This window comes from Mirounga leonina, unplaced genomic scaffold, assembly GCF_011800145.1.
Source record: "Mirounga leonina isolate KUSES-001 unplaced genomic scaffold, KU_Mleo_1.0 Mir_150, whole genome shotgun sequence".
NCBI lineage: Eukaryota > Metazoa > Chordata > Mammalia > Carnivora > Phocidae > Mirounga > Mirounga leonina.
In genome coordinates, this window is record NW_023270374.1 from 26,795,345 (window position 1) to 26,820,770 (window position 25,426).

Consider the following 25,426-nt stretch of genomic DNA (forward strand, 5'->3'; position numbering starts at 1 on the left):
AAAAAAGTTAACAATGAAAGAGAAGAAAATTGGGTAAAATCTTCAAAATTAACTCCAAGCACAACTTATAAAACAATCTTTGCCATGACAACTGATGACCCAAATATCTGTCATAGTACTGAAAGACCCTCTGGTTCCCAACACAGCCAGAAGGTGGTGAGGCTCGCGGGAATGAGCACTGTACCAAGGGCCAGGAAACCATAGTCACAGCTCAGCCACCTAGTCCCCATATCAACTTGGGCAAGTCAATGTCCCTCCATGGCCTCAGCTTTCTCATTTAAAAAAATAAGCATGTTGGACTAGATAATCTCTGGGATCCAATGTGGCTTTAATTTTTTAAAAGCTATAGAACAGGGCGCCTGGGTGCCTCAGTTGTTAAGCATCTGCCTTCGGCTCAGGTCATGATCCCGGGGTCCTGGGATTGAGCCCCGCATCGGACTCCCTGCTCGGCGGGAAGCCTGCTTCTCCCTCTCCCACTCTCCCTGCTTGTGTTCCCTCTCTCGCTGTGTCTCTGTCAAATAAATAAATAAAATCTTTAAAAAAATAAAAGCTATAGAACATTATCACGAGGATTCCTCTTTTGCTTTAAGAACATTTATGTTCTTTTACAGACATTAAGTTAATTAAACAGAATTTCAAAAGATACACGTATAAAACCGTTAATACAGATTTCTATGGGGGATGGGGATGATATGCATTCATTTTTCATTTTACATACTTTTTTTTAAAAGATTTTTTATTTATTTATTTGAGAGAGAGAGAATGAGAGAGAGAGCACATGAAAGGGGGAGGGTCAGAGGGAGAAGCAGACTCCCTGCTGAGCAGGGAGCCCGATGCGGGACTCAATCCAGGGACTCCGGGATCATGACCTGAGCCGAAGGCAGTCGCTTAACCAACTGAGCCACCCAGGCGCCCCTCATTTTACATACTTTTAATACAACACGATTTTTACTTAAACTCTTTACAATAAGCATGCATTTAAAAACCCATTCTGTTGAGACAAAGGACAGTTTATTATGAGAAAATGGTCATCAGGAAGATATAACAATTATAAATACATGCACCTAACAACAAAACCTCAAAGTACATAAAGCAAAAGCTGACAGAACTGCAGTAAACAAACGATTCAAAAATAAGACACTTCAATATCCTACCTTTAATAATGGACAACTAAGCATCACCAAAGAAATAGGAAGACTTGAACATTATAAAACCAACAAGCTCTAACAGACATCTATAGAAGATTTTGCCTAGCAACAGAATACACGTTCAACTCAAGCACACATGGAATATTCTCCAGGATAAATCACATATTAGACCATAAAACAAGCCTCATAAATTAAAAGGCACTGAAATTACCAAAGCATATTCTCTGACCACAATGAAATGAAATTAAAAATTAATAACAAAGAAATTTGGGAAATTCACCAATGTGGATAATTAAAAAACAAATCCTAATTAATCAATGAGTCAAAGAAGAAATCACAAGGAAAACTGGAAAATACTTTGAGATAGATGAATACAGTAAAACTTATGATATAGCTAAAGCAGTGTTTAGAGGGAAATTTATAGATTTGTAAATGCCTATACTTAAAAAAAAACAAAAAACAAAAAAGAATTATCTCAAACCAGTAACCTAATCTTCCATACTGAGACACTGGAAAAAGAGGTACAAACGCAAAGCAAGCAGAAAAAAGGAAAAAATAAGAATTAGGGTAAAAACTAATTTAGTAAATCAACTGTATCACCACTGACCTTACAGAGAACAAAAATTACCTTCCTTCTGATGGACACTTTTAACTACTATATATGAAGCTACACTAAGCATCTTCGTATACAAAGTTTCATCTCATTTTGACTTATGTCTTCATGAGAGATTTACAGAAATGTAAGCAAGGCAAAATGGGTAATGATCTTTAAGGTTTAAGGCATACTAAACAGTTTTCAAAAGAGATGCCTCACTTCTCACAATCATCCAAAGGCATAAGATGCTCAACCACACAGAATATAAATTCAAGTGGAAGATGAACTAAGTCAATGAATAAATGAAAAGTTCCTGAATGCCAAGCTATGGATTACACCTGGCCCACAGACATTTCATTTGGTCCACACCTACTGAAAAACTGGGAGATTTTACGTAAGAATCTAGATTTCCCACATCCCCTAGGGCAACCGCAATTAATGGGCATTAAAGAGTCATTTCCCCATAAAAGGGACCACATTCTCCACTTCTCCACAGTCCCTGCAGGCATTTAATTTACACACAATCCCACTGATAGAAGAATGCAAATTTTAAAAACTATGAAGAGAATATCTAAAGTACTCTTAGAATGCATAATAAGACAACCCAATTAAAAAACGGGAAAGGGAGGGGTGCCTAGGTGGCTCATTCAGTTAAGAGGCCAACTCTTGATTTTGGCTCAGGTCGTGATCTCAGGGTTGTGAAATCAAGCTCCTGTCAGGCTCTGTACTCAGCAGGGAGTCGGCTTGAAGAGTCTCTCTGCCCCTCCCCCACCACGAGGTATGAGTGCTCTTCTAAAATAAATAAATCTTTCTAAAAAAAATACGAAAAGGAGGTATTTTCCAAGGAAGACATACAGATGACCTATAAGCACATAAAAAGATGCTCAACACCATTAGCCATAAGACAATACACATCAGGGCGCCTGGGTGGCTCAGTTGGTTAAGCGACTGCCTTCGGCTCAGGACATGATCCTGGAGTCCCGGGATCGAGTCCCGCATCGGGCTCCCTGCTCAACAGGGAGCCTGCTTCTCCCTCTGACCCTCCCCCCTCTCATGTGCTCTCTGTCTCTCTCATTCTCTCTGTCTCAAATAAATAAATAAAATCTTAAAAAAAAAAAAAAAGACAATACACATCAAAAGGACAGTGAGATACCACTTCACACCCAGGAGGATGGCTATAACCAAAAACACAGATAACAACAGATGTTGACAAGGATGTGGAAAAATAAGCGCCTGCATGCACCATAGGTGGGCATGTAAAATGGTGCAGCTGCTTTGGAAAACAGTCTAAAGGGTCCTCAAAAGATTAAACGTTAAGAGTTACCAGCAAATCCACTTCCAGGTACACACCCAAAATTAATAAAAACATACGTCCACACAGCAAGTGGGACACAAATGTTAAGAGCAGCATTCTTCTTTTTTTTTTTTTTTTAAGATTTTATTTATTTATTTGAGAGAGAGAGAGAGAGCACAAGCACGGGGAGCTGCAGGCAGAGGGAGAAGCAGGCCCCCCACTGAGCAGGGAGCATGATGTGGGGCTCGATCCCAGGACCCTGGGATCACTAGCCGAGCTGAAGGCTGACTGACTGAGCCACCCAGGAGCCCCAAAACAGCATTATTCTTAACAGCTAAAAGGTAGAAGCCCAAAAGTCCATCAGCTGACAGATATACAAAATGTGGTATATCCATGGATATTCTTCAGCCATAAAAAGGAATAAAGTACTGATAACAGGCTACAACATGGATGAACTTGAAAACATTAAGCTAAGTAAAAACATTAAGCTAAGTAAAAGAAGTCAGTAACAGAAGACCACATATTACATGATTCCATTCAGATGAAATGTGCAGAATAGGCTTATCTATAGAGATGGAAAATAGAATAAAAGTTGCCTATGATAGGGGTGTATAGGGGAGTGATAGCTAAAACATATGGAGTTTTTCCTGGGGTGATAAAAATATCCTAAAATTGACTGTGGTGATGGTTGCACGTATCTATGAATTTACCAAAAACCACTGAATTGTATACTTTAATGGGTGAATTGTATGGTATGTGAACTATATCTCAATAAAGCTTTTTAAGAAACTGAAGAAATACCATTTTTCTCATATCTACTTAATAAATATTTAAAATTTACTTAAAATGTACCATTTGGTAAAGAAGGCTACTGGGGGCTGGTAATGTTCCATTTCATGATTTGGGTGGCAGTGACAAAGGTGAAGTTCTTTTGTTTCTGGAAATTACTGGTGTACTTTTCTATAAGCAAGACTTCAATAACACAGTCCATAAAAACCCATATATATACACTGTGTTGGTGATGGTGTGGATCAACAGACACTCTTATACTTTGTTACTGGGGATAGAAGCTGATAAAACCTCTTAGGTATATAATTAATGAGTTTATAAACAATAAAGCACACATGTTTTGATCCCATAGGTATATACTCCCATGTACAAAAACCTTTACTGCAACCCTGTTGTAAAAGGAAAAGTGTGAGAAAACTCTAAATGCCCATCAATTGGGGCCTGGGTAAATAAATTACGGTATAATTATACCAGGGAATACTATATAGCTATTTAAAATAATGAGGCAGATTTACATATACTGCATCTATCCCCAAGCTAGAGAATTACATGGAAAAAGCAAGGTACAGAGCAGTATCTGTATATGGGGTATGCCACCTATATGTGGGGAGAAAATAAATCTAAGGTGAGAACAGTGGGGGTTATTTACACACACACACACAAACATACACACACACACACATTACCACAGAACATCTCTGGAGGGACACAGAAAAACTAGAAATCACAGCTGCCTCTGAGGAAGGGATGGGGGATAGGAGACACACCTTTCACTTTGTGCCTTAAAAAAAGAAAAAGGTGGATATATTATCAACTCAAATAAATCAATTCTTCTCATGTAAAAGCTATGGTGTTCAACACAGGTGAGTGCCCCTGAGCTTCCGAGATTAAAATTCTGAACTGTTTGCTATAAATTCTGAAATGTCTCATTTCTCCCATTTCAAGAGTTAAATACTCAAGCCATTAAGCAGTAGTAATAATGAACAACTACTTACATCAACACCTCCAAACAGGTCAAAAATATAAGTATTTGGATAAGTGGTTTCTTGGGTAAGTTTCCTCTCTTCAGTAACAAATGCCATAGCCTCCATGGAGAGAAGAGGAGAAATTTCCTAATTTAAAAAAAGTATACAGAGACTTTCAGTTTTAGTATCCAAGAAGAACCACACACCAAAACATCAGTTTGCATTTTCGTCACAATCTGAATGCCCATGAGCCCAAAGATAGCCCCCAATGAACAACAATAGAAAAAAATAATAATCTTACAGAAAAGCTAATATGATGATCAAAATCTGAATAGTAACAATAGCTCAATTATCTAATGCTTATTATGTACCAGATATGGTTCTAAGTACTTCATGCATGACCCTTTTTAATCCTCACAAACCTACAAGATAACAGTAATTTATTATCCCAATTTTATAGATAAGCAAAATGAGATACAAAGAAGTTGTCAAGGTCACACAGCTGGTAAGTGACAGAGCCAGGATTTAAATCTAGGAAGTCTAGCTCCAGAGTTTGCACTTATGGAAGAAAAAGTAACTATTTGGGGTGAAACAGGAGATAGTGTGGGAAGAATCCAGGACCCTACTCTTATGCTCTCTTCAGGGATCTTGAGGGAAGATGGAACACGATGGGCTGGAGCAGCAGTTCTCACACAGCGGTGAACATCAGAATCACTTGAAGGACTTGTTAAAACCCATTCGGCTGAGTCCCACCTGCAGAGTTTCTGATTCAAGAGGCCTGGGGTGGGGCCTGAGGATGTGCATTTATAACAACCTCCCAAGTGCTGCTGATATTGCTGGTCCAGGTACCACACACCAAGAAAAAGCAGAACTCTTACAGACAACCTGTTATGTTGGGCACCAGACTTTGATACTTTAGCCCATCTAATCCTTAAAATAATTCAATGAAATGAGTATAGTTTTACCCATTTTATATATGAAAAGCAAAATCACAAAGTTGCCCAGGCTCACGTAATCAGTGATTGAACCACTTACTAAAGACTGAACCACTTTCTCTGGGTCTCATTTTTCTCAACTATAAAACTAGGCAGTAATTCTTGCTGGCAACATGGTACAGTGGAAGCTGGCCTTAGAAGGATGACAAATCTGGGCTCATCATGTGATAGCCACAGGCTTTGGGTGGCTTATTGCTGAGGCTGTTCTCTCAACTGAAAAAGGGAATTGTAGAAGACATCTGGGTTTGCCTGCCCACTATCTCTTTTTCTCTTCTTCAAGTAAAAACCCCATTTCCTTGGGGAAAAGGCCCCTCACCACTTTCCACAGAGTTCTGCTGCGGCTGCCACCAAGCACCTCAGTGCTAGCCCCAGGAGCAGGTGCTCAGGCCTCATCAATAGTCTCTCAGCCCCCTCACCTCAGTGGCTGGCCCAAGTTATAGAAATGTCACCCTAGAGCTGTGATCACGTGGAGAAACATGAGACCAAACACAGATGTCAAGATAAGAAATGGATAGCTTAACCCTGTTCAGCCCCCTGAATTCACACCTGTGTTCTCCAGTTATGTGAGATGATAAAGGATCTTTCTCGCTAGTCTGAGTGGGTTACTGTCACTTGCAATCAAACTTATTCTGGACTAAAACAAATAAGTATACCACCATGTCACAGAGTTACCATAAGAATTAAATACACCTGGTACACAGGCTTCAAAGAAGCATGTGTTCGATGAATAAAGAGATAGTGATCACACAGCAAGTACTCACAAATGTTAAATTTCTCTTTCCTTCTACCCTGTATCTCAGATTTTGCAGGAATCAAGTGTAATAATGTATAATTCCTTGCAAAGAGTTTTCAAACAAGTGTAAAAGACTATAATTATTTCTATCCCAAACTATAATACTAAGAATACAAAACACCTTTTTTTAATTAAATAAACTTTTATTTAGAAATGATTTTCAATTTATAGAAAAGTTGTACAGACAAAACATCTCTTCTTAAAGGTAAAACTTATTTGCTGCCTACTGTATTTGAAAATGACTTACGTGATATAATAATCAAAACTTTACCTATGAAGAACATTATATCAAGTTTCATTATGATCAACCATAACTTGCACGGGTTTTAACTGCAGCTAGTACTGGTGATCTAAATTCAAATTTGGACCCACCCCCCCCTCAAGCTAAAGTTTAGATACAATAACTCCAGACCTACTGATCCAGAAACTCTGGGCAGATGCATGGGGCCCAGCACTCTATTTTACCAAGCCTTCCAGGTGATTCTGATACACACTCAAGTTTGAGAACAAGTGCCTTAGCATCTCTCTGCACTCTTCCATCCCTCTCCCAACCATCAACCCCAGTTCCTTCATCTTCTTATGTTGGTCATAATGGATCAACAACCACAAGGCTACTTCCTTGAACCTTTAGCAATATGGGAGTTTTAAAAATCCTGCTCAAAAAGAATGTCATCCCAATCCCAGGACATAGTGTTGGCCTCCCAAATTAAGCAAGCACTGCCACAAAACAAGTGTGAAAAAAAGCCCAGAAGGATAGACAGAGGGAACTTAATGGTGAATATCTCTGGGTGGTGGGATTATAGTTCATTTTTATTTTCTTCTTTGTACTTTTTTTGAATTTCCCAAATTTTCTACAGCTTACACATTAAAAACAGGCTATTTTAAAAAGTAAACTGAAGGAGAAAAAAACAGACATCTGTGTCACCGAGGCTTTGAACGCAACCCTTCCAAAGCCCCTAAGAGTTACCTTGAGGATGTTTTGGCACTCAATGAAGTCACTGTGGAGGTGGCTGGTTGCATACAGCTTCAGGAGCAGCTGAGGAATGCCACTCCATTTAGACTGTTTGTCCCTCTCTGCCAAAAATGTCTCCGTGAACTGTGAGTCGAAAGAAAAAAAGAAAAAGGAACATTTTACTGGTGAGGAATGAACTACTAGCATGCACGGCAAAGGAAAGCAGCTGCCTCCTAAACACACCCAGCACAAATAATTCAAAGGTCTCTTTCTAGAAACCTTCAAAAGCTCCCCAACAGCCTACAAGCGAAAAGTCCAACTCCTTCCCTTGTGACACAGCAGCCTATGTATCACCTACCCTCCTCTCTAGCTTCATCTCTTTCCCAGTGCACGCTCCAAGCTCCAAATGCACATGTTCTCTATGACTCTCTGCACACGTTCTTCCTTGCCTAAAATGTCCTCTCCCTGTCTTTACCTGGAAAGCTCTTTCTCCTTCTCTGAAGTGTAAGCCAAATAACCAGAAATGTTCCTTGCTGGGTCTTCCCCTCTCTCTTTTTTTCCTTTTAAAAGATTTTATTTTTTTATTTGAGAGAGAGAGAGAGCGCACATGCACACACGCACACTAGGAGCGGAGGGGAAGAAGGGAGGAAAGCATCTCAAGCAGACTCCACACTGAGCATGAAGCTCGACATGGAGCCTGACATGGAGCCCGACATGGGGCTCAATGCAGGGCTCAATCCCGTGACCCTGAGGTCATGACCTCAGCCCTGAGATCAGGGCCTGAGTTGGATGCTCAACCAACTGAGCCATCCAGGCACCCCTCCCCTCTCTCCTTTCTAAGCGAATAAGTGACCCTCCTCTGAGGCCTTACCTAACACTTTTCTTCTGCATCATAATTACTGATTCACTTGTCCCCCTCCTTCTGTACATCACAAGCTCCTTCAGAGTAGGTACCAGTTGCGTTTATCGTGCCCACCTTCTCTCTCTCAAAGAATGCCAGGCACAGAACAGAGACTCAGTAAATGTTTGAAGGAACCTAGTCTAATGACAGGTTCATTAATCAATTTATGGCACAGTTCCACTAACACTCTTAGGACATATCATTAACCAGGGGCTGGATGTGAATTATTTTCATATACACTTGTCCCTCGATCAGATCAAAAGCACCTTATGACTGTTATTACAGCACATGCAGGTCTTCAATAACGTCCTAGTCTATCCTGACGCATATTAGTCCTATGATTTTGGACAAATCCCATTATCCTTCCTGAGCTTGTTTTCTCAGATGGTAAAAATAAGATAATACAGAAGTTAATAGAGAGGTAATGAAATGTTTGTGAGAGTAATCTATTTGGGACAACCAAGGGTACTACCATTTCTGTAGGTAAAAAAAAAAAAAAAAGACTGAATATCAGCAATTTCGTATCATTCAAGCTAGTTCAAATCAAGGCAAGTCCAAACACAATGGGAAACCATCTTTCCTTTCTTTGAAAGGAAAAAAAGAAAACATGGGGGGGCACCTGGGTGACTCAGTCATTCATTAAGCGTCTGCCTTTGGCTCAGGTTATGATCCCAGGGTCCTGGGACAGAGCCCCACAACAGGCTCCCTGCTCGGCAGGAAGCCTGCTTCTCCCACCCCAATCCTCCTGCTTGTGTTCCCTCTCTCGCTGTGTCTCTGTCAAATAAATAAAATCTTTAAAAAAAACCAAAAAACAAAAAACGGGCGCCTGGGTGGCTCAGATGGTTAAGCGTCTGCCTTTGGCTCAGGTCATGATCCCAGGGTTCTGGGATCGAGTCCCACATCGGGCTCCCTGCTTAGCGGGAAGCCTGCTTCTCCCTCTGCTTCTCTCTCTCTCTCTCGTGTCTCTCATGAATAAATAAATAAAATCTTAAAAAAAAGTTAAAAAATTTTTTTAAAAATAAAGAGCTTGACATTTAAAAAAAAAGAAAACAAACATGGTTTTATGGGACTCAGCAAAAGTAGTGTTTACAAATTTACAGGTATAAACATTTATATTAAAAAGGAAAGATATCTCAGATAAATTATCTAAACTTCCACCATGAGAAACTAGAAAAGAATAAACCAAACCCCAAACAAATACAAGGAAATAAATACTACTACAAAAATAAATGATATGGAGAACAGAAAAATAGTCAAGAAAAATCAAACAAAATCAAAAGTTGGTTCTTTGAAAAGATCAACAAAATTAAAACTTTAGTTATAATGACCAACTTAACACTGACTCAAATAACTAAATTCAGGAATGAAAGAGGGGACATTACTACCAAACATATAGAAATAAAAAGGTTTATAAAGAAATAGTAACAATTATATGCCAACAAATTATACAACCTAGATGAAATGAATAAACTCCTAGAAAGACACAAAAAAACTGAAACTGACTCAAGAAGAGTTAAATCAGTGATTTAATAAGAAAAAAGGAAAGAAAACTACCAAGAAAAGCCCAAGTCTAGATGCTTCACTGGTAAATTCTACAAAACATTTAAAGAGAAACTAAAAATTCTTCACAGATTCTTCCATAAAACAGAAAAGGGAACACTTCCCAACTCATTCTGCTACCCTGATACCAAAATCTGATAAAGATGTCACAAGAAAACTACAGACCAATATCTCTGATGGATAAAGACACAAAAATCCCCAGCAAAACACTAGCAAACCAAATCCAGCAACATGCAAAAAGGATCATACACCATGACCAAGCAAGGTATATTCCAGGAATGCAAGGTTGGTTCAACATATGAAAATTAATCAATCTAATCAACCTGATAAAGGGTATTTACCCAAAACCCACATCTATCATCATAATTAACAGTGAAAGCCTGAATGCTTTCCCACTAAGATCAGGAAAAAGAAAGGATGTTGATCCTCACCACTTCTATTTAACATTGTACTAGTGATTCAGGCCAGAGCAATTAGGTAAGAAAAAGAAATAAAGGCATCCAGATGGAAAACTGGATGGAAAAGTAAAACTATATTTGCCATCCTATGATCTTATATATAGAATACATTATGGAACCCATATATAAAACTATTAGAGCTAATAAATGAGTTCAGCAATGTTGTAGGATAAAAACCGATATACAAAAAAATTAGCTAAATTTCTACACACTTACAATAGACAATCCAAAAATGAAATTAAGAAAACTGTCCCATTTATAATGAAACCAAAAATAATAAAACACTTAGGAATAAATTTAACAGAAGGAATACAAAACTTATAAAATGAAACTACAAAAAATCATTGAAAGAAATTAAAGGAAGTCTAAATAAATGGAAAGCTATCCATGTTCATAGATTGGAAGGCTTAATATTGCTAAAATGGCAATACTTCCTATATTGATTCAATGCAGTTTCTACCACAATCCCAGGTGGCTTCATTAAAGAAATTGACAACCTGATATTAAAATTCATATGGAAATGCAAGGGACCCAGGATGGCCAAAATAATCTTGAAAAAAGAGTACAAAGTTGGAAGAATCACACTTACTGATTTCCAAGTTTATTACAAGCTTATAATAATCAAGACTTTAGCATAAGGTTAAACTAGATCAATGGAATAGTACTGAGATTCCAAAATTAAATCCCCACATTTAGGTCAACTGATTTTTGACAACAGTGTCAACACAATTCAATGAGGAAAAAAAAGTCTTTTCAACAACTGTTGCTGGGACAACCGGTATCCATAAGCAAAAGAATGAAGATGGACTCCTTTATACATAGCATATACAGAAATTAACTCAAAATGGATCACAGACCTAAATGTAAGAGCTAAAACTATAAAACTTTTAGAGGAAAACATGGACATAGATTTCATAAACTTAGATTAACAATGATTTCTTAGATATGACCTCTAAAAAACAAAGGAAAAACAGGTAATTCATCACACTGAAAACATAAAGAACAACTATATGAACATCTCAATTGATGCAGAAAAAGCATTTTGTAAGATGCAACATCATAAACTGAAAAAAGAAGTGAACAAATAATGGTATCTGCAGAAAACCTTGAGCAAACATTATACTTAGTGGTGAAATGTTTAAGGCTTCCCCTCTTAGATCAGGAACATGCCACTTCAACTCAGGCAGCACAGTTAGGGAAGAAATAGAAAAAATATAAGATTGGAAAGGATAAAACCTTCATTTGTAGATATGATATTTGCAAATGACTGTATACATATACAATCCAAAAGAATCTAAAGGTAAAGTATTAAAATATAAGGGCCATGTAAATACAAGAATGACATAAAATCAATCTTGTTTTTATATTACACCTACAGTTAAAGAGGGGGTAAGAGAGGAGGAGGGGAGGAAAGGGAAGGGGAAGGGAGAGAATGACTGTATTGTACTCAATAGATTGAATGCAATCCCAAACAAAATTTTGTTGTAAAAATGTACAAATTCATTCTAAAATGTATATGCAAATGGCAAAGGGCCAAGAAGAGCCAAGGAACTCTTGAAGATAACTAAGCAGGAGAAGCCACTCCTATTCAATACACTATAGCCAAAATCAACACATATAAAGTTACAGAAAATAAGACAAAGTGATATCAGCACAAGAATAAACAGACCAGTGGGAAAAAAAATAGACAGGAAACTGACATGAAAACAGATACCACAGCACACTGGTGGAAAAAGCAACTTTTCAATAAATAATGTGGGGTCAACTGGATTATCTTTATGGACAAGCTTACACCACATCCAACAATAAATTCCAAATGGAACATATATTTAAATGTAAAAGGCAAAACAATAAAGCTTCTAGAAAATAAACAGAATTTCTTCATGATCCTTAGGGTAGGGAAAGATTTCTTAAATTGAATCTAAAAAGTGCTAACCATAAAGGAAAATAGTGATACAATGAGCTATATTAAAATTAAGCACTTGTGTTCACTGAAAGATCTTTTCAGAGACTAAAAAGGGAAGCCACCAAATGAGAGAAATATTTATAAAACATCATTATAAAGGCTCATATCCAGAAAATGAAAAGAACTTCAAATCAATAAAAAGAAAAAAAAAAAACCCAATAGAGAAAAATATGCAAAAGATCTAAACAGGCCATCCACAAAAGATGATGATGTTCACAAATGGCCAACAGACTTCTGAAAAGGTGCTTAACTTCATTAGTCATCAGGGAAACACAGACCAAAACCATAATGAGATACCAATACACAAACACTAGAATGGCCAAATTTAAAAAGACTGGCAACACCATGCATGGGTTAGTGAGAACATGAAACAACAGGAACTCTCATACATTGCTGGTGAGACTATAAACTAGTACAGCCACTTGGGAAAGTGTTCGATAACAGCTATCGGTGCTGAACCTATGCATATCCTATAACCCAGCAATTCTACTTCTAAGTATATACCCAAAAGAAATTGTGCATATATGCATCAGGAGACACATACAAGAATACTCATATAAGTGGTACCCATAAAAGCCCCAAACTGGAAAAATCTCAGATACTCATCAAAGGTAGAATGAATTGTGGTTTGTTAATAGAATACTACACAGCAATAAAAATTAATGAACTACAGCTTCACCGTTATCATGAATGAATCTAACAAATATTGAAAGAAAGCAGATTCAGTACATACTGCTTAATTCTATTTATGTAAAGCATAAAAACTAGTACACCTAAATAAAATATTAGAAGTCAGGCTAGTAATTACATTTGGAGAGGAGGAAAAGTAGAGCTGCAGACTAGAGGTACAGAGGTGATCTGGCTGGCTGCTACATAGTTGATGGTAGGAGAGAAAATGGCTTTTAAAAATAGAAGGACCCTAAAAAATTTTTTTTAATTAAAAAATAAAATGAGGAGGACCCTAAGAGAACATTCAGTGTATTTTACAGAGGAAATTAATGTCAGGTGATAGACATGACTTTTTCATAGTTGTTACATATTTTTTAGTTGTTACACATTTTAATGTGTATCTACACAAAAATGTCCAGCACAATGAATAAAAAGAAAGACTCACCATAATTAAATTTCAGAATGCCAGAGAGAGAGATGATCCTAAAAGCTTTCAGGGGGTGAGGGGTGGGAAAATAGGTCATATACTAAGGAATGGGAATCAGAACAGAACCTCTCAACAGTTACACCAAATGCTTAAAGACAATGGAATTAACAGCATTAAAAATTTAGGGAAAAATAACCTCCAACTTAGAATTTTATACCCAGCTAAACTTAATATACAAGAATAAAAGACATTTTCAAACATGCAAACTTAAAAAAAAAAAAAAAAGCCACTTCTCATGTACTCTTTCTTAGGAGGCTACTAGAGAATGCACTCCCCCAAAAAAGACAGGATTCTTGAAACAAAGGATCTAAAACATAAAAAAAGAAAATAAAACGCTTTGAATTTGGTGAAAGGAAATCCCAAGAATTCAGATATATAGCTGTCCTAGCAAGGACCTAATTCAAATTGGGAGGAAGATGGAGAATTCCAAGAAGGATTTCTTTTTAAAAAAGAAAGTTTTAGAACTGGGACTAAATTATAAGCACACAAAAAGCAAAGCAAATAAAAAAAAAAATTTTAAATGAGATTATTCTAGTGAAAGAAGCCGACTCAAAGGCTACATATGGTACACTTCCATTGCAATGACAGTCTGTAAAAGGGCACAGGACTAGGACAGTAAACAGATGAGCAGTTGCTAGAGGATGGGGATAGGGAAGGGGTTAACTACTACAAGGGAATTTTCTATATCCTAACTATAGTGGTGGTCACACAACTGCATTTGTTAAAACTCCTAGAACTAACAGGCACACCTCGGAGACATTGTGGGTTCGGTTCCAGACCACTGTAATAAAGTTAGTCAAATGACTTCTTTGGTTTTCCAGTGCATATAAAAGTTATGTTTACATTACACTGTAGTCAATTAAGTGTGAGATAGCATTATGTCTAAAAAAATGTACATGTCTTCATTAAAGAATACTTTATTGCTAAAAAATGCTATCATCTGATCTTTTAGCAAGTCTTAATCACTGATCACAGATCACTATAGCGTAATAATAATGAAAGTTTGAAATACTGTGAACATTACCAAAGTGTGACAGAGATACCAAGTAAACAAATGGTGTTGGAGAATGGCACCAATAGACTTGTTTGATGCAAGGTTGTCACAAACCTTCAATTTTGTAAAAATGCAGTATCCATGAAGCACAATAGACAAAGCACAACAAAACAGAGTATGCCTCTATACACTAAATAGGGTGAATTCTACTATATTTGTATCTCAATTCAAAAAATGGGGGGTGGGGGAGACAGTGGCTTTTAACTCAAAGGGAAACAAAAAAATATACAAAGCATATACTGTTGTATACTATATGGCTCTACTGCAAACAATGATATCATCATGATCATCATCATATACTTAACACCAACAGCCCAAATTGTGATATAATTATATTAGGAGAATGAAAAAGAAATATGTGGCATAGGGTGTTGTGAATTAAATCCTAGTTTACAAGGGAAGAAAACTGATAATGTCTAAAATTGAAAAGTCAAGAAATAGCCTTAAAAGCATGTTACTTAGAAATACTGGCTACCCTGTTTCCTGCAGAACCCTTCCCCTGCAAAACAAACAGCTACAGTATGGACAGTGGCTGTGTGGGGAGGGTAGAATTGAGGGGTAAAAAGTGGGGCAGGGCACAGCCATTTTTAATTACAAGGCTCACCATACCCAGAGAGCTTTCCTATCGTATTCCAAATATTCAACTACACAAGGAATTTCTTTTACCACATCTACATTGTCTTACAAGGCTTTTACTCCCGTTTAAAAATAATCATTTGGATTTTGTTTTCCTTGTGAACAGCTGAGTACTGTGATGAAAGAGCCACCAATCCAGTCATCTTCAAAGCTAAATTACTGGCAGGTGTTGTATGGGTTTCTTCTCTTGGAGTACTTGTGGTTTGACAGTTTATAGCAGTGATAATCTCTTACATCATGCTGCCTAAGCTGTCAACTGTTCAGTGGATGTGACATTTCCAGACACTTAGTTTTCATTGACTTATTTTCTCTTTACTGCATTCTTTTTAAACAAAGGCTGAATTTCATAAACATATATGTATATCTTATTTGTTTAGTCCTAAGTGTAAGATATTTTTTTTTAAATTTATTTATTTTTGAGAGAGAGACAGCACGCAAGAGGCAGGGAGCAGAGAGAGAAGCTGGCTCCCCGCTGAGCAAGGAGCCCAATGTGGGACTTGATCCCAGGACCCTGGGATCATGACCTGAGCCGAAGACAGATTTTAACTGACTGAGGTGCCCTAGTCCTAAGTGTAAGATACCTTATGTCTTACAATATCATATTAAATGCAAGTAAATAGCGGTCTTTAAAAATAATTCATGAAGGGGGCACCTGGGTGGCTCAGTCGTTAAGCGTCTGCCTTCAGCTCAGGTCATGATCCCAGGGTCCTGAGATCGAGCCCCACATCGGGCTCCCTGCTCTGTGGGAAGCCTGCTTCTCCCTCTCCCACTCCCCCTGCTTGTGTTCCCTCTCTCGCTGTCTCTCTCTCTCTGTCAAATAAAATCTTTAAAAAAAATAATAATAATTCATGAAGATGAATAACCTAACTACTTTGTTATTCTGATTATAAATGTTAACCAAGGAATACTTGTGTCCACTTTAATGGGATTTGTTTTGTTTTAATATAATTAGGAGTGAATTTTATAGTTTGTAAGTACAAAAACTTCCTGTTAAAATGAATAGTATTTCTATTTTTAATTTATGAGAATTTATCCTACCCTGGGGTTTTTCAATACCAAATTACCCTTAACAGGCAAGGGAAGGCTGTATTTGACTTAAACCCCTAGGTGTCACAAATACTAATGCTTAGGATGAGGCTAAAACAAGTTGTGCTTATTGAAATTAACAAAAAAAGAAAAAAAAGGAGGGGTCAATCTCAAGAAAAAGTATGAAGTAAGTAACATTCAGGTAGAAATTAGATATGCCAGTAATCATGAAGGAAGCAATGATTAGCATTTGGGAAATAGAATGAGGATGCCATAACCTAGTTTGCCACCAGACTGCCAAACCGAAGGATTAGCTCTAGGGGTGGTGGGTCATGACCTGTTTGAGTTACTCTGCTTTGAGCCTAGGGTTTGCCTAGTCTACCCCTTTCCCTCAACTCCTACTGATCATGCAGGTCTTGTGCACCCAACTCTAAGGAATATGGATTTGATTCTAACTGCAGTGGGATGCCACTGGAAGGCTTTAAGCAAGGGATCTGTAAGATCTAATTTGCTGTAAGGATCAAACGTGCTGATAAACATACATAAGCTCTGTAAACACTAAAGCATTACACCAGCATTACTTTATTACCTTGAAGAGGACAAATTAAATGGGAGAAAAGAAAATACACTAAAACCCACGTAGCACAGGCCCGTTCTAAATCATGCGGTCTGGAGTCTTCTCCCAGACTTCTCTTAAATCCCATTTAGGGAAATGGGGAAGAGTTGGGGATGATCAGGTTTGGTTAGAGTGCAGGGAATCAGGAATTTTATTTGACATATTAAGTTTGGGATGTCCACTAGACATCGAAGTGGAGGTGTTGAGAAGATATTTGGATATAACCATCTGGAACTAATGGGAGAAATCTGGATGGAAATATAGATTTAGGATAAATCAGAATATAGGGAATTTGTTAAACAATACTCGCTAAACTTTACAGCATGCTTACTACATTTTAAAACACCATTTTAAGTGCTTTATATGTATAAACTCTCTTGATCCTTACCACAATCTTACAGGATAGGTCTCATGATTAGCCCTATTTTACAAATGAAGAAACTGAGGCATAAAGAGATTAAGTAACTTGCCCGAACACAGACAGCAAGTATGTACCAGAGCTGGGATTCAAACCTAGGATATATGACTCTAGAACTCTTTAAAGCCACGAGACTGTTTAGGAGTAGAGACAGGATTGAGGAGGAGGAAGAATGAGCCCTCACCAACAGTATTCCAATTCAAACAATTTTCTGAGTCCTGGCTATCAAGGGCCAGACACTGTTTATAGGCTCTGCAGACACAAAGTCCCTTAAGAAGACAAAGTCCCTTAGTCCCTTAAGAAGCCCAGTCTAACAGCTACAAGCTGATGGCAACTATTTACTGAACATCTACTATTGCCTCACACTGGCCAAGCTTTTTAGACATATGATGTCACTTAATCCTCCAAACAGCCCTGTAAGACAGATATTATTATTGCCATTTTAGAAATAAGGAAACAGAGCTTCAGGAAGTTTAAATAACATAACCTAGGTCACTCAACTAGTAAGTGAGAGAACTAGGGTTCAATCTAGGTCCACCTTCCTTCAAAATACAGTCTTCTCCAAGGAAATCCTGTTACATGCTACCACATGGATGAACTTTGAGGACTTTAAGCTAATTGGAATTAGCCAATCACAAAAAAGACAAATACTCTTTGATTCCACTTCTATGAAGTATCGAAAGTAGTCAAATTCATAGAAACAAAAAGTAGAATGGTAGTTGTCTGCGGCTGGGGGAAAGGAGGTGGGAGGGAAGTTGTTTAATGGGTATAGAGTCTCAAACTGGCAAGATGAAAAAATCCTGGAGCTCTGATTCACAACAATGTGAACACACGTAACACTGATGAATTGTACACTTAAAAATGGGTAAGATGGGAAACTTCATGTCACGTGTTCACCACAACTTAAGATTTTTTTCAATCTGGTCTTTCCCAGTATACCACATGCCATAATGGACATGCTTACTGTGCTATGGAAATGCCTGTGAGAAAAGAATTTACCTCTAATGTAGGGAAAGGGGGTGTGTGAGGCAAGGAAGAGATCAAGGAAAGTTACCAAGAAAGGATACATTTGAAAGATGAAATTCCCCACTCTACCCTCACCAGAGCTTTAGGAAGATCTCTCCATCTCAACCTCTGAAAGAGCTTCCACACCTGCATACAACTCCTGATTACCACAATTAATCACCCTGAACCAGGCTCAAGAATATTCTAGCACCCTTCTATCTGGTGAACTTCTCCAATCTCCTCCCATTCCAAGTCATCCAGCACTGGAAACAATTTAAGTGTCCTAAATTGCCTCATTGATTATGCCGAATGACTTTTGTTGGCTCCCTACTGCCCTCAGAATGTAAAGGGTTAGCAAGATGGGTGTTTAGTAGATCACCTAAATTTTCTGAGCCGCAGTTTCCTCATCTATGTTGAGGCAGGAGTCCTGACACCTCATTCAAAAGCCTGAAGATTAAATGAAAACACTGTATATCTTGCACAATGTTTGATCTGAAGTATGTGCTCAGTGAAGGTGAGTTAGCTCCCTTTCTGCCTGTCCCTACAACCCAGCTAGGTAAGGCATTTTGGTTTAAAGAGCAAGTCTTTCCAGGATGTTAAGGCAGATAGAGAAGAATGCAGGGGGAAAAAGTTGCTCAACTATGATTATCTGATGTTCAGGAAAACACTGCTCACCCAGAACTGGTTCTTCATCTGTAACCTGCTAACACAGAGACCACCTGGTTTTATCTTTATTCTGTCCTTTTAATCATATGAGTAATACTGAAATGGCTCAAGTTTATAGATATATATAGTATACTGTGAAAAATCTCACTCCCATTCTCTCCCCCATCTACCCAACTGCCACTGACTCCCACCAACCACTGTATTAGTCTCTTGTGTAGCCTTCAAAAAGTTTCTATATGCAAAAGCTGTCTTTAAATTAAGCTAATGTTTTACAGGTGCGTTTGCAACCTAAGTTCTGGGAATGAAAGGGGGTAGCAGGAGCGAGGAGCCTAGGTCTTTTCATCCTGCCTTACCCCAAAGCAGTGTCCTTCATTCATTCAAAAAATACTAATCATATACTGGGCGCCTATTATAAGCCAGATACCAAGTACAGCATTAACTGACTGATTATCCTTCAACCCTTACTAAGCAACAAAAACGCACTTAACGCTTTACACAATTGTCTCCATTGATCCTCACACCACCTTAAGAGGCAGGTTACTAATTATCATCTCCATTTTACAAATGAGAAAAGTGAGGCACCGAAAGGTAACTTGCTCAAGCAAGGCTTTGAATCCAGGCCTGACTCCAAAGTCCTCGCTCTTAACCATGACGCTCTACACTGGCAAAACAGATACAGTCCCTGCACCCTTTGGAGCTCAGCCTAACGTGGGATACAGGCGAGGAGAAGGGTAGACAACAAAGAAATACGGAATTACAGACCAAGTAAGTAATGTGAGCGAAACGAATTCAGGGCTGTGACTGAATAACAATGGGGACCTACTTTAGAAGTGGGGTAGGGGATAGTGTCAAGGAAAGGCCTCTCCGAGAGTATGACATTTATGATAGGCGCAGGAACCGTTCGGGGGCTGCAATGACGACCCACCACCCAATTCACGGAGGAGAAACTCGAGGCTCTTAGAAGCTAAAGCAAACTCGCTCAGGGTCCCCCAGATGTGTAGACGTGGCGCAGGGTTGGGAGGATCCAGGAGCTGGGCCCAGGACTCGTACACGCCATCGATGCCCGATGCAGCCCAAGCCCGCTCGGCTCCTAACCGGGGCCTCTAGCCGGCTGCTGCCCACCGCCCCGCGGCGGCGGCTGACAGCATACAGACAGCCTGCAGGGAGGCCCCGCGGCCAGCTAAGAGGGGTCGGTCCCGTACTGCGGAGGCCTGGAAAGGCCTCTTCTCCGGCTCCCCGCCAGCTCCCGCCCGGTCCGCCCCGCCCCGCCCCTCCGGGCCGGCTTCGTACCTGCACGGCCCGGACCAGGCCCCGGCCGGTCAGCTGACCCTGCCGCAGCTGCAGCAGAATGTTACCGGGCCGCGGCCGGCCGCCCCATCCGCCCCAAGCCGCCACCGTTGCCGCTGCCCGTCGCCCTCGGCCGGCCCCAGACCCAGCAGCCGCCGGCGCCGCCGCCATGTCTCCTCGTCCGACAAACAGGAAGCAAGCGGCCCCGGGGCCGCGGAGATTTCTACGGGGCGGCGGAGGGGTCGCCGCAGCGCCCCCAGCGGGCCGACGGCGGAGGCGCAAGCCGCGTGGCAGGGGCCGTGCGCCCCGCGGGGCCTACTGGGATATGTAGTCTTGCTCTCTGGGGTGGGGGGCAGGTGCGAAATTGAGATGTGGCATTTCCTGCGCCACTTGCTTTTGGGACCCCTCGGTCCGGCATTTCGGCGAGGTCCCCCGAGGTCAAAGACAAGTCCCTGAGTGCGCACTCTCCCATTTCTTGCCTGTTTGGGAGGTTACAGCCAATTGGCTGGGAAAAATTCTGGACTCCAGTCCAGGAATCAAGCCTCCTAGCCTGATTCCTGCCTGCCTCTCTCTGCCCTTGACTCGGTGCGGATGCACCTCGGCTCTCTGCTCCTTAATTTCCCTTTTATTTCATTCAGTGAGTAGTTCCTGGGACCCTATTCAGCCAGTAATTGGTTCCTAGAGGCCCTGAACCGGTCATGAATACAGTGGAGAGCAGAGCAGACTAACTAGGTCCCTGTTTTGGAATGCTGGTTATAGCAGAAGACAGCAAATCCATACACAAAGAAAATGCATGATAACAGACTGGCTAAGTTGTGTAAGTGGGTTGTTGTGAAGTTAAGTGAAATAATGGAAGGGAAAGGGATCGGTAGATTATGACATCATATCCTTTGTCAGAGGAAACTTGTCCTAATTTCTCCCCACCAGATAATATGTTCTCTCTACTCTGAGCCCATGTAATCATTCTTTTGGCAAGCCTCTGTGTCAGGATTGCCTTCTTGCCTCCCCTTTTCCTTTCCTGGAAGGGGTCTTGTAACATAAATGAAAGAGAAGTGCTGGGTGTAATGCAATAAGGAATGGTGGAGATTGTGACTTACCATTTATCACCCAAATCAGAAACTTTTAAGAGAAAAGAGACACTATTAATAATTATGTCGGGACAGCAGGCATGGTGACCATTATCCCAGTTTGCCTGGGATGGTCCCCATATACGTCTGCTGTTTACGTTACAAGACCCCTCCCAGGAAAGGAAAAGGGATGTCAACAATGTCCATCTAAAATGAGTGGTCCCTACTGGCTTCCAGCAGATAGTTGCTGGATCTTCTGGTTTTTCTAGAAAAGCCAGAAATCTGGGTTTTCATGTGAAATCCCCAAATTTTGAGAACTCCACGAACCAAATAAAACCCTGTCTCCTTTTGACCCCTGGAACAGGGAGACCAGGAACAGGTCCATAGATACATGCAAGTTGAGCACGTGGCAAGGGAGATATTTCAAATCAATGGGGAAAGGGGCACCTGGGTGCCTCAATCCATTAAGCATCTGCCTTCGGCTCAGGTCATGATCCCAGAGTCCTGGGATCAAGCCCCATTGGGCTCACTGCTCGCAGGGAGCCTGCCTGTCCCTCTCCACTCATGCTCTCTCTTGCTCAAATAAATAAATAAAATCTTAAAAAAAAAAAAAGTTTAGGTCTTTCACTTCACACCAAAAGCTAAAATGAATCTTAGACATATTAAAAGCTACATATAACAGAGGGACCTGGGTGACTCAGTTGGTTAAGTGCTAGACTCTTGATATCGTCTCAGGTATTGATCTCAGGATCATGGGCTCAAGGCTCAAGTTGGGCTCAGCACTTGGCCGGGAGTCTGAAGATTCTCTCCCTCTGTCCTCCTCCCCACTTGTGCAACCTCTCTCTCTCTCAAATAAATAAATAAATAAATAAATAAATAAATAAATAAATAAAAGCTGTATATAACAAAATCAAAGTATAGTTCTAAAACCGGATAGTGGTGATGATTATTCAACTCTAAGTTTACTAAAAATCATTGGATTATATACTCAAATTGGGTAAATTTTATGATACATGAATTATACCTCAAGAAAGCTGTTAAAAATCAAAGCATAAAAATAATAGAAGTGAATCTTTGAAAATATATTTATGATTTGGGGGTAGAAAAGTTCTTAATCATAAAACCCAGAAATCATGAATATGAAAAGATTGACAAGTTTGATCTCTACAATATTAAAACTTCTGTACAAGACACTATGAACAACCACAAAAGGTAAGAGATATTCTGGGAAAGAGTCAATATCCAGAATTTATGAAGAACATACTGTGCCCTCTGCCTTAAGTTCTCATTCCCAGGAAGCTCTGAATGGCTTACTTCCTCATATACTCTAGGTTTCTGATGAAGGGGAGACCTTTCCTGACCATCCATATAAAATACCATTTCTTACACTATACATCTTATTACCTGCTTTGTTTGTTTCCTTGCTTTTATAGCACTATCCCCACCTGACATATAGTTGTTTACTTTCTGCACCCCTCCTCCTGACTAGAGTATACTTTTGGTCTGTTTTGTTCATTGCCGTATTCACCTCCAGCACCTAAAATAGTACTTAACACATAGCAGGTGATCAAATATTTGTTTATTGGATCAATGAATTACCCAGCAGATGCATGGACTCCTACAAAAATACAAAGAAAAGCCAAACAACCCAATAGAGAAATAGAAATGAACAGGCAATTCACGGAAGAAAAATCAACAGCCAGTAAATGTGTAAAAAGATGTCCATCCTCAATTTTACTAATAGTAGTATGTTGATGGTCAGAACATAAATTGATATACCTTTCTGGAAAGCAATTTTTAGCAATATGAATTAAGTCATAAGAAACCCAAATTTTTTGACTCAGTAATTACTCCTTTAGGAATCTCTCCTAATGATACTGTTTGATATGATGATGATTCACATACAAAAATGCTTATTGTATTATTTGTGATCACAAGAACAGAAACAATGTCACCATAAAACAGGAGCATGTTTAAGTAGATTCTAGTATTTCAATATCATTGAAATATAGTTGAGTCATTGAATATCACTGTTTACAAAATAAAATAATAAGATTTCAAATAAAATTAAACATGCATATCCTTTGATCTGCTTCTAGGAATTTATGTTTTAGCAACAAAGAAAGAAGTATACCAAGATATATTGTTAGAATACTCAGTGATGAGGAGCTTGGGTGGCTCAGTTGGTTAAGCATCTGACTCTTGATCTCAGCTCAGGTCTTGATCTCAGGGTCGTGAGTTCAAGCTCTATATTAGGCTTAAAAAAGAATAACAAAATAAAAAAGAATTTAAAAAAGAATAAAAGAATACTCAGTGAGGCAGTTATATATCAAAATATTGGAAACAATTTAAATAACCATCAAGAGAGGTCACTGGTTAAACAAACTGTTTCATCTATATAGTAAAATATTCTGCAGTTGTCAAAAGGATTAAGTATACACACACACGTGCACGTGCACTGACATGGGAAGATGTTCAAGACACAGTTAAGTGTTGGGGCGCCTGGGTGGCTCAGTCGTTAAGTGTCTGCCTTCGGCTCAGGTCATGATCTCAGGGTCCTGGGATCGAGCCCCGCATCGGGCTCCCTGCTCAGCGGGAAGCCTGCTTCTCCCTCTCCCCCTGCTTGTGTTCCCTCTCTCGCTGTGTGTCTCTCTCTCTCTGTCAAATACATAAATAAAAATCTTTAAAAAAAAAAAAAGACACAGTTAAGTGAAAAAAACTCATAGAAGACCAGCATGCATCACGTGATCCCATTTGTGTCAAAAATCATCAACTTACTAAACTTATGTATATATTGCAAAATCTTGAAGATTATGTACAAAATAGTTAAAAGTAGTTACCTGGGGAATGGAATTAGGAAGGTGGGGAAGAATGTTCATTTTTCCTAACTTTTACACTGTTATTTGCATTTTTTTTTAAAGAATTTATTTATTTATTTATTTATTTATTTGACAGAGAGAGACACAGCAAGAGAGGAAGCACAAGCAGGGGGAGTAGAAGAGGGAGAAGCAGGCTTCCCACTGAGCAGGGAGCCTGATGCGGAGCTCGATCCCAGGACCCTGGAATCATGACCTGAACCGAAGGCAGATGCTTAACGACTGAGCCACCCAAGCATCCCTGTTATTTGCATTTTTATTATGAGCATATATAACTTTAATAATTTAACATTTAAAAGCTTTTAAAATTATGTATCTATAACTGGATCAGAAGATGCTCACCACACATTGTTGAAACAAAAACAAAGCAAGTTATAAAGGAATAGGCATATTATGATCCCATTAATGTATAATTCGACACTCCTACTCTATATGGTTATATGCACAGAATGACCTGAAGGAAGCATCATCAAAAAATGCCAAAGGTGGGGGGCTCCTGGGTGGCTCAGTCTGTTAAGTGTCTGACTCTTGGTTTTGGCTCAGGTCATGATCTCACAGCCATGGGATTGAGCCCTGCGTCAATCGAGCGCAGAGTCTGCTTCAGATTCTCTCTCCCTCTCCCTCCTGCTCACTCTCAATAAATAAATAATTAAATAAAAATTTAAAATGCCAGTGGTGGGGTGCCTGGGTGGCTCTGTCATTAGGCGTCTGCCTTCGGCTCGGGTCGTGATCCCAGGGTCTTGGGATTGAGCCCTGCATTTGGCTCCCTGTGCCACAGGGGGCCTGCTTCTCCCTCTTCCACTCCCCCTGCTTGTGTTCCCTCTCTTGCTGTCTCTCTCTGTTAAATAAATAAAATATTTTTAAAAAATAAATAAAATGCCAATGGTATTTATCACAATGTAGAAAGATTTCAGGTGATTTTTACTTTATTAATATTTTCTTAAAATTTTTTACATATGCCATGTATCATTTTTAAAAGTTCATTTAAATTCCAGTTAGTGGGACGCCTGGGTGGCTCAGTCAGTTAAGTGTCTGCCTTCAGCTCAGGTCATGATCCCAGGGTCCCGGGGTCGAGTCCCACATCGGGCTCCTTGCTCAGCGGGGAGCCTGCTTCTCCCTCTGCCTGCTGCCCCTGCTGTTCATGCTCTCTCTGACAAATAAATAAATAAATAAATAAATAAATAAATAAATAAATAAATAAAT

The 25,426-nt window shown here is 39.4% G+C and overlaps 1 protein-coding gene across 3 annotated transcripts in view; it reads right to left on the minus strand.

Annotated features, from left to right (window-relative positions):
- TRPC4AP (transient receptor potential cation channel subfamily C member 4 associated protein) overlaps positions 1–25,426 on the minus strand; it is a 74,373-nt gene that overhangs the window by 45,267 nt on the left and 3,680 nt on the right. The window contains exons 1-3 of one of the 3 annotated variants that reach the window (XM_035006168.1): positions 20,284–20,478; positions 7,547–7,675; positions 4,822–4,938 (exon numbers count right to left, since the gene is read on the minus strand). In XM_035006168.1, coding sequence (XP_034862059.1) covers positions 4,822–4,938; positions 7,547–7,675; positions 20,284–20,451 — 414 coding nt within the window. In that variant the 5' untranslated portion in view covers positions 20,452–20,478. Of the gene's footprint in view, positions 1–4,821; positions 4,939–7,546; positions 7,676–20,283; positions 20,479–25,426 lie in introns of those variants that run through there. The other 2 variants (XM_035006169.1, XM_035006170.1) reach the window with 2 other exon arrangements.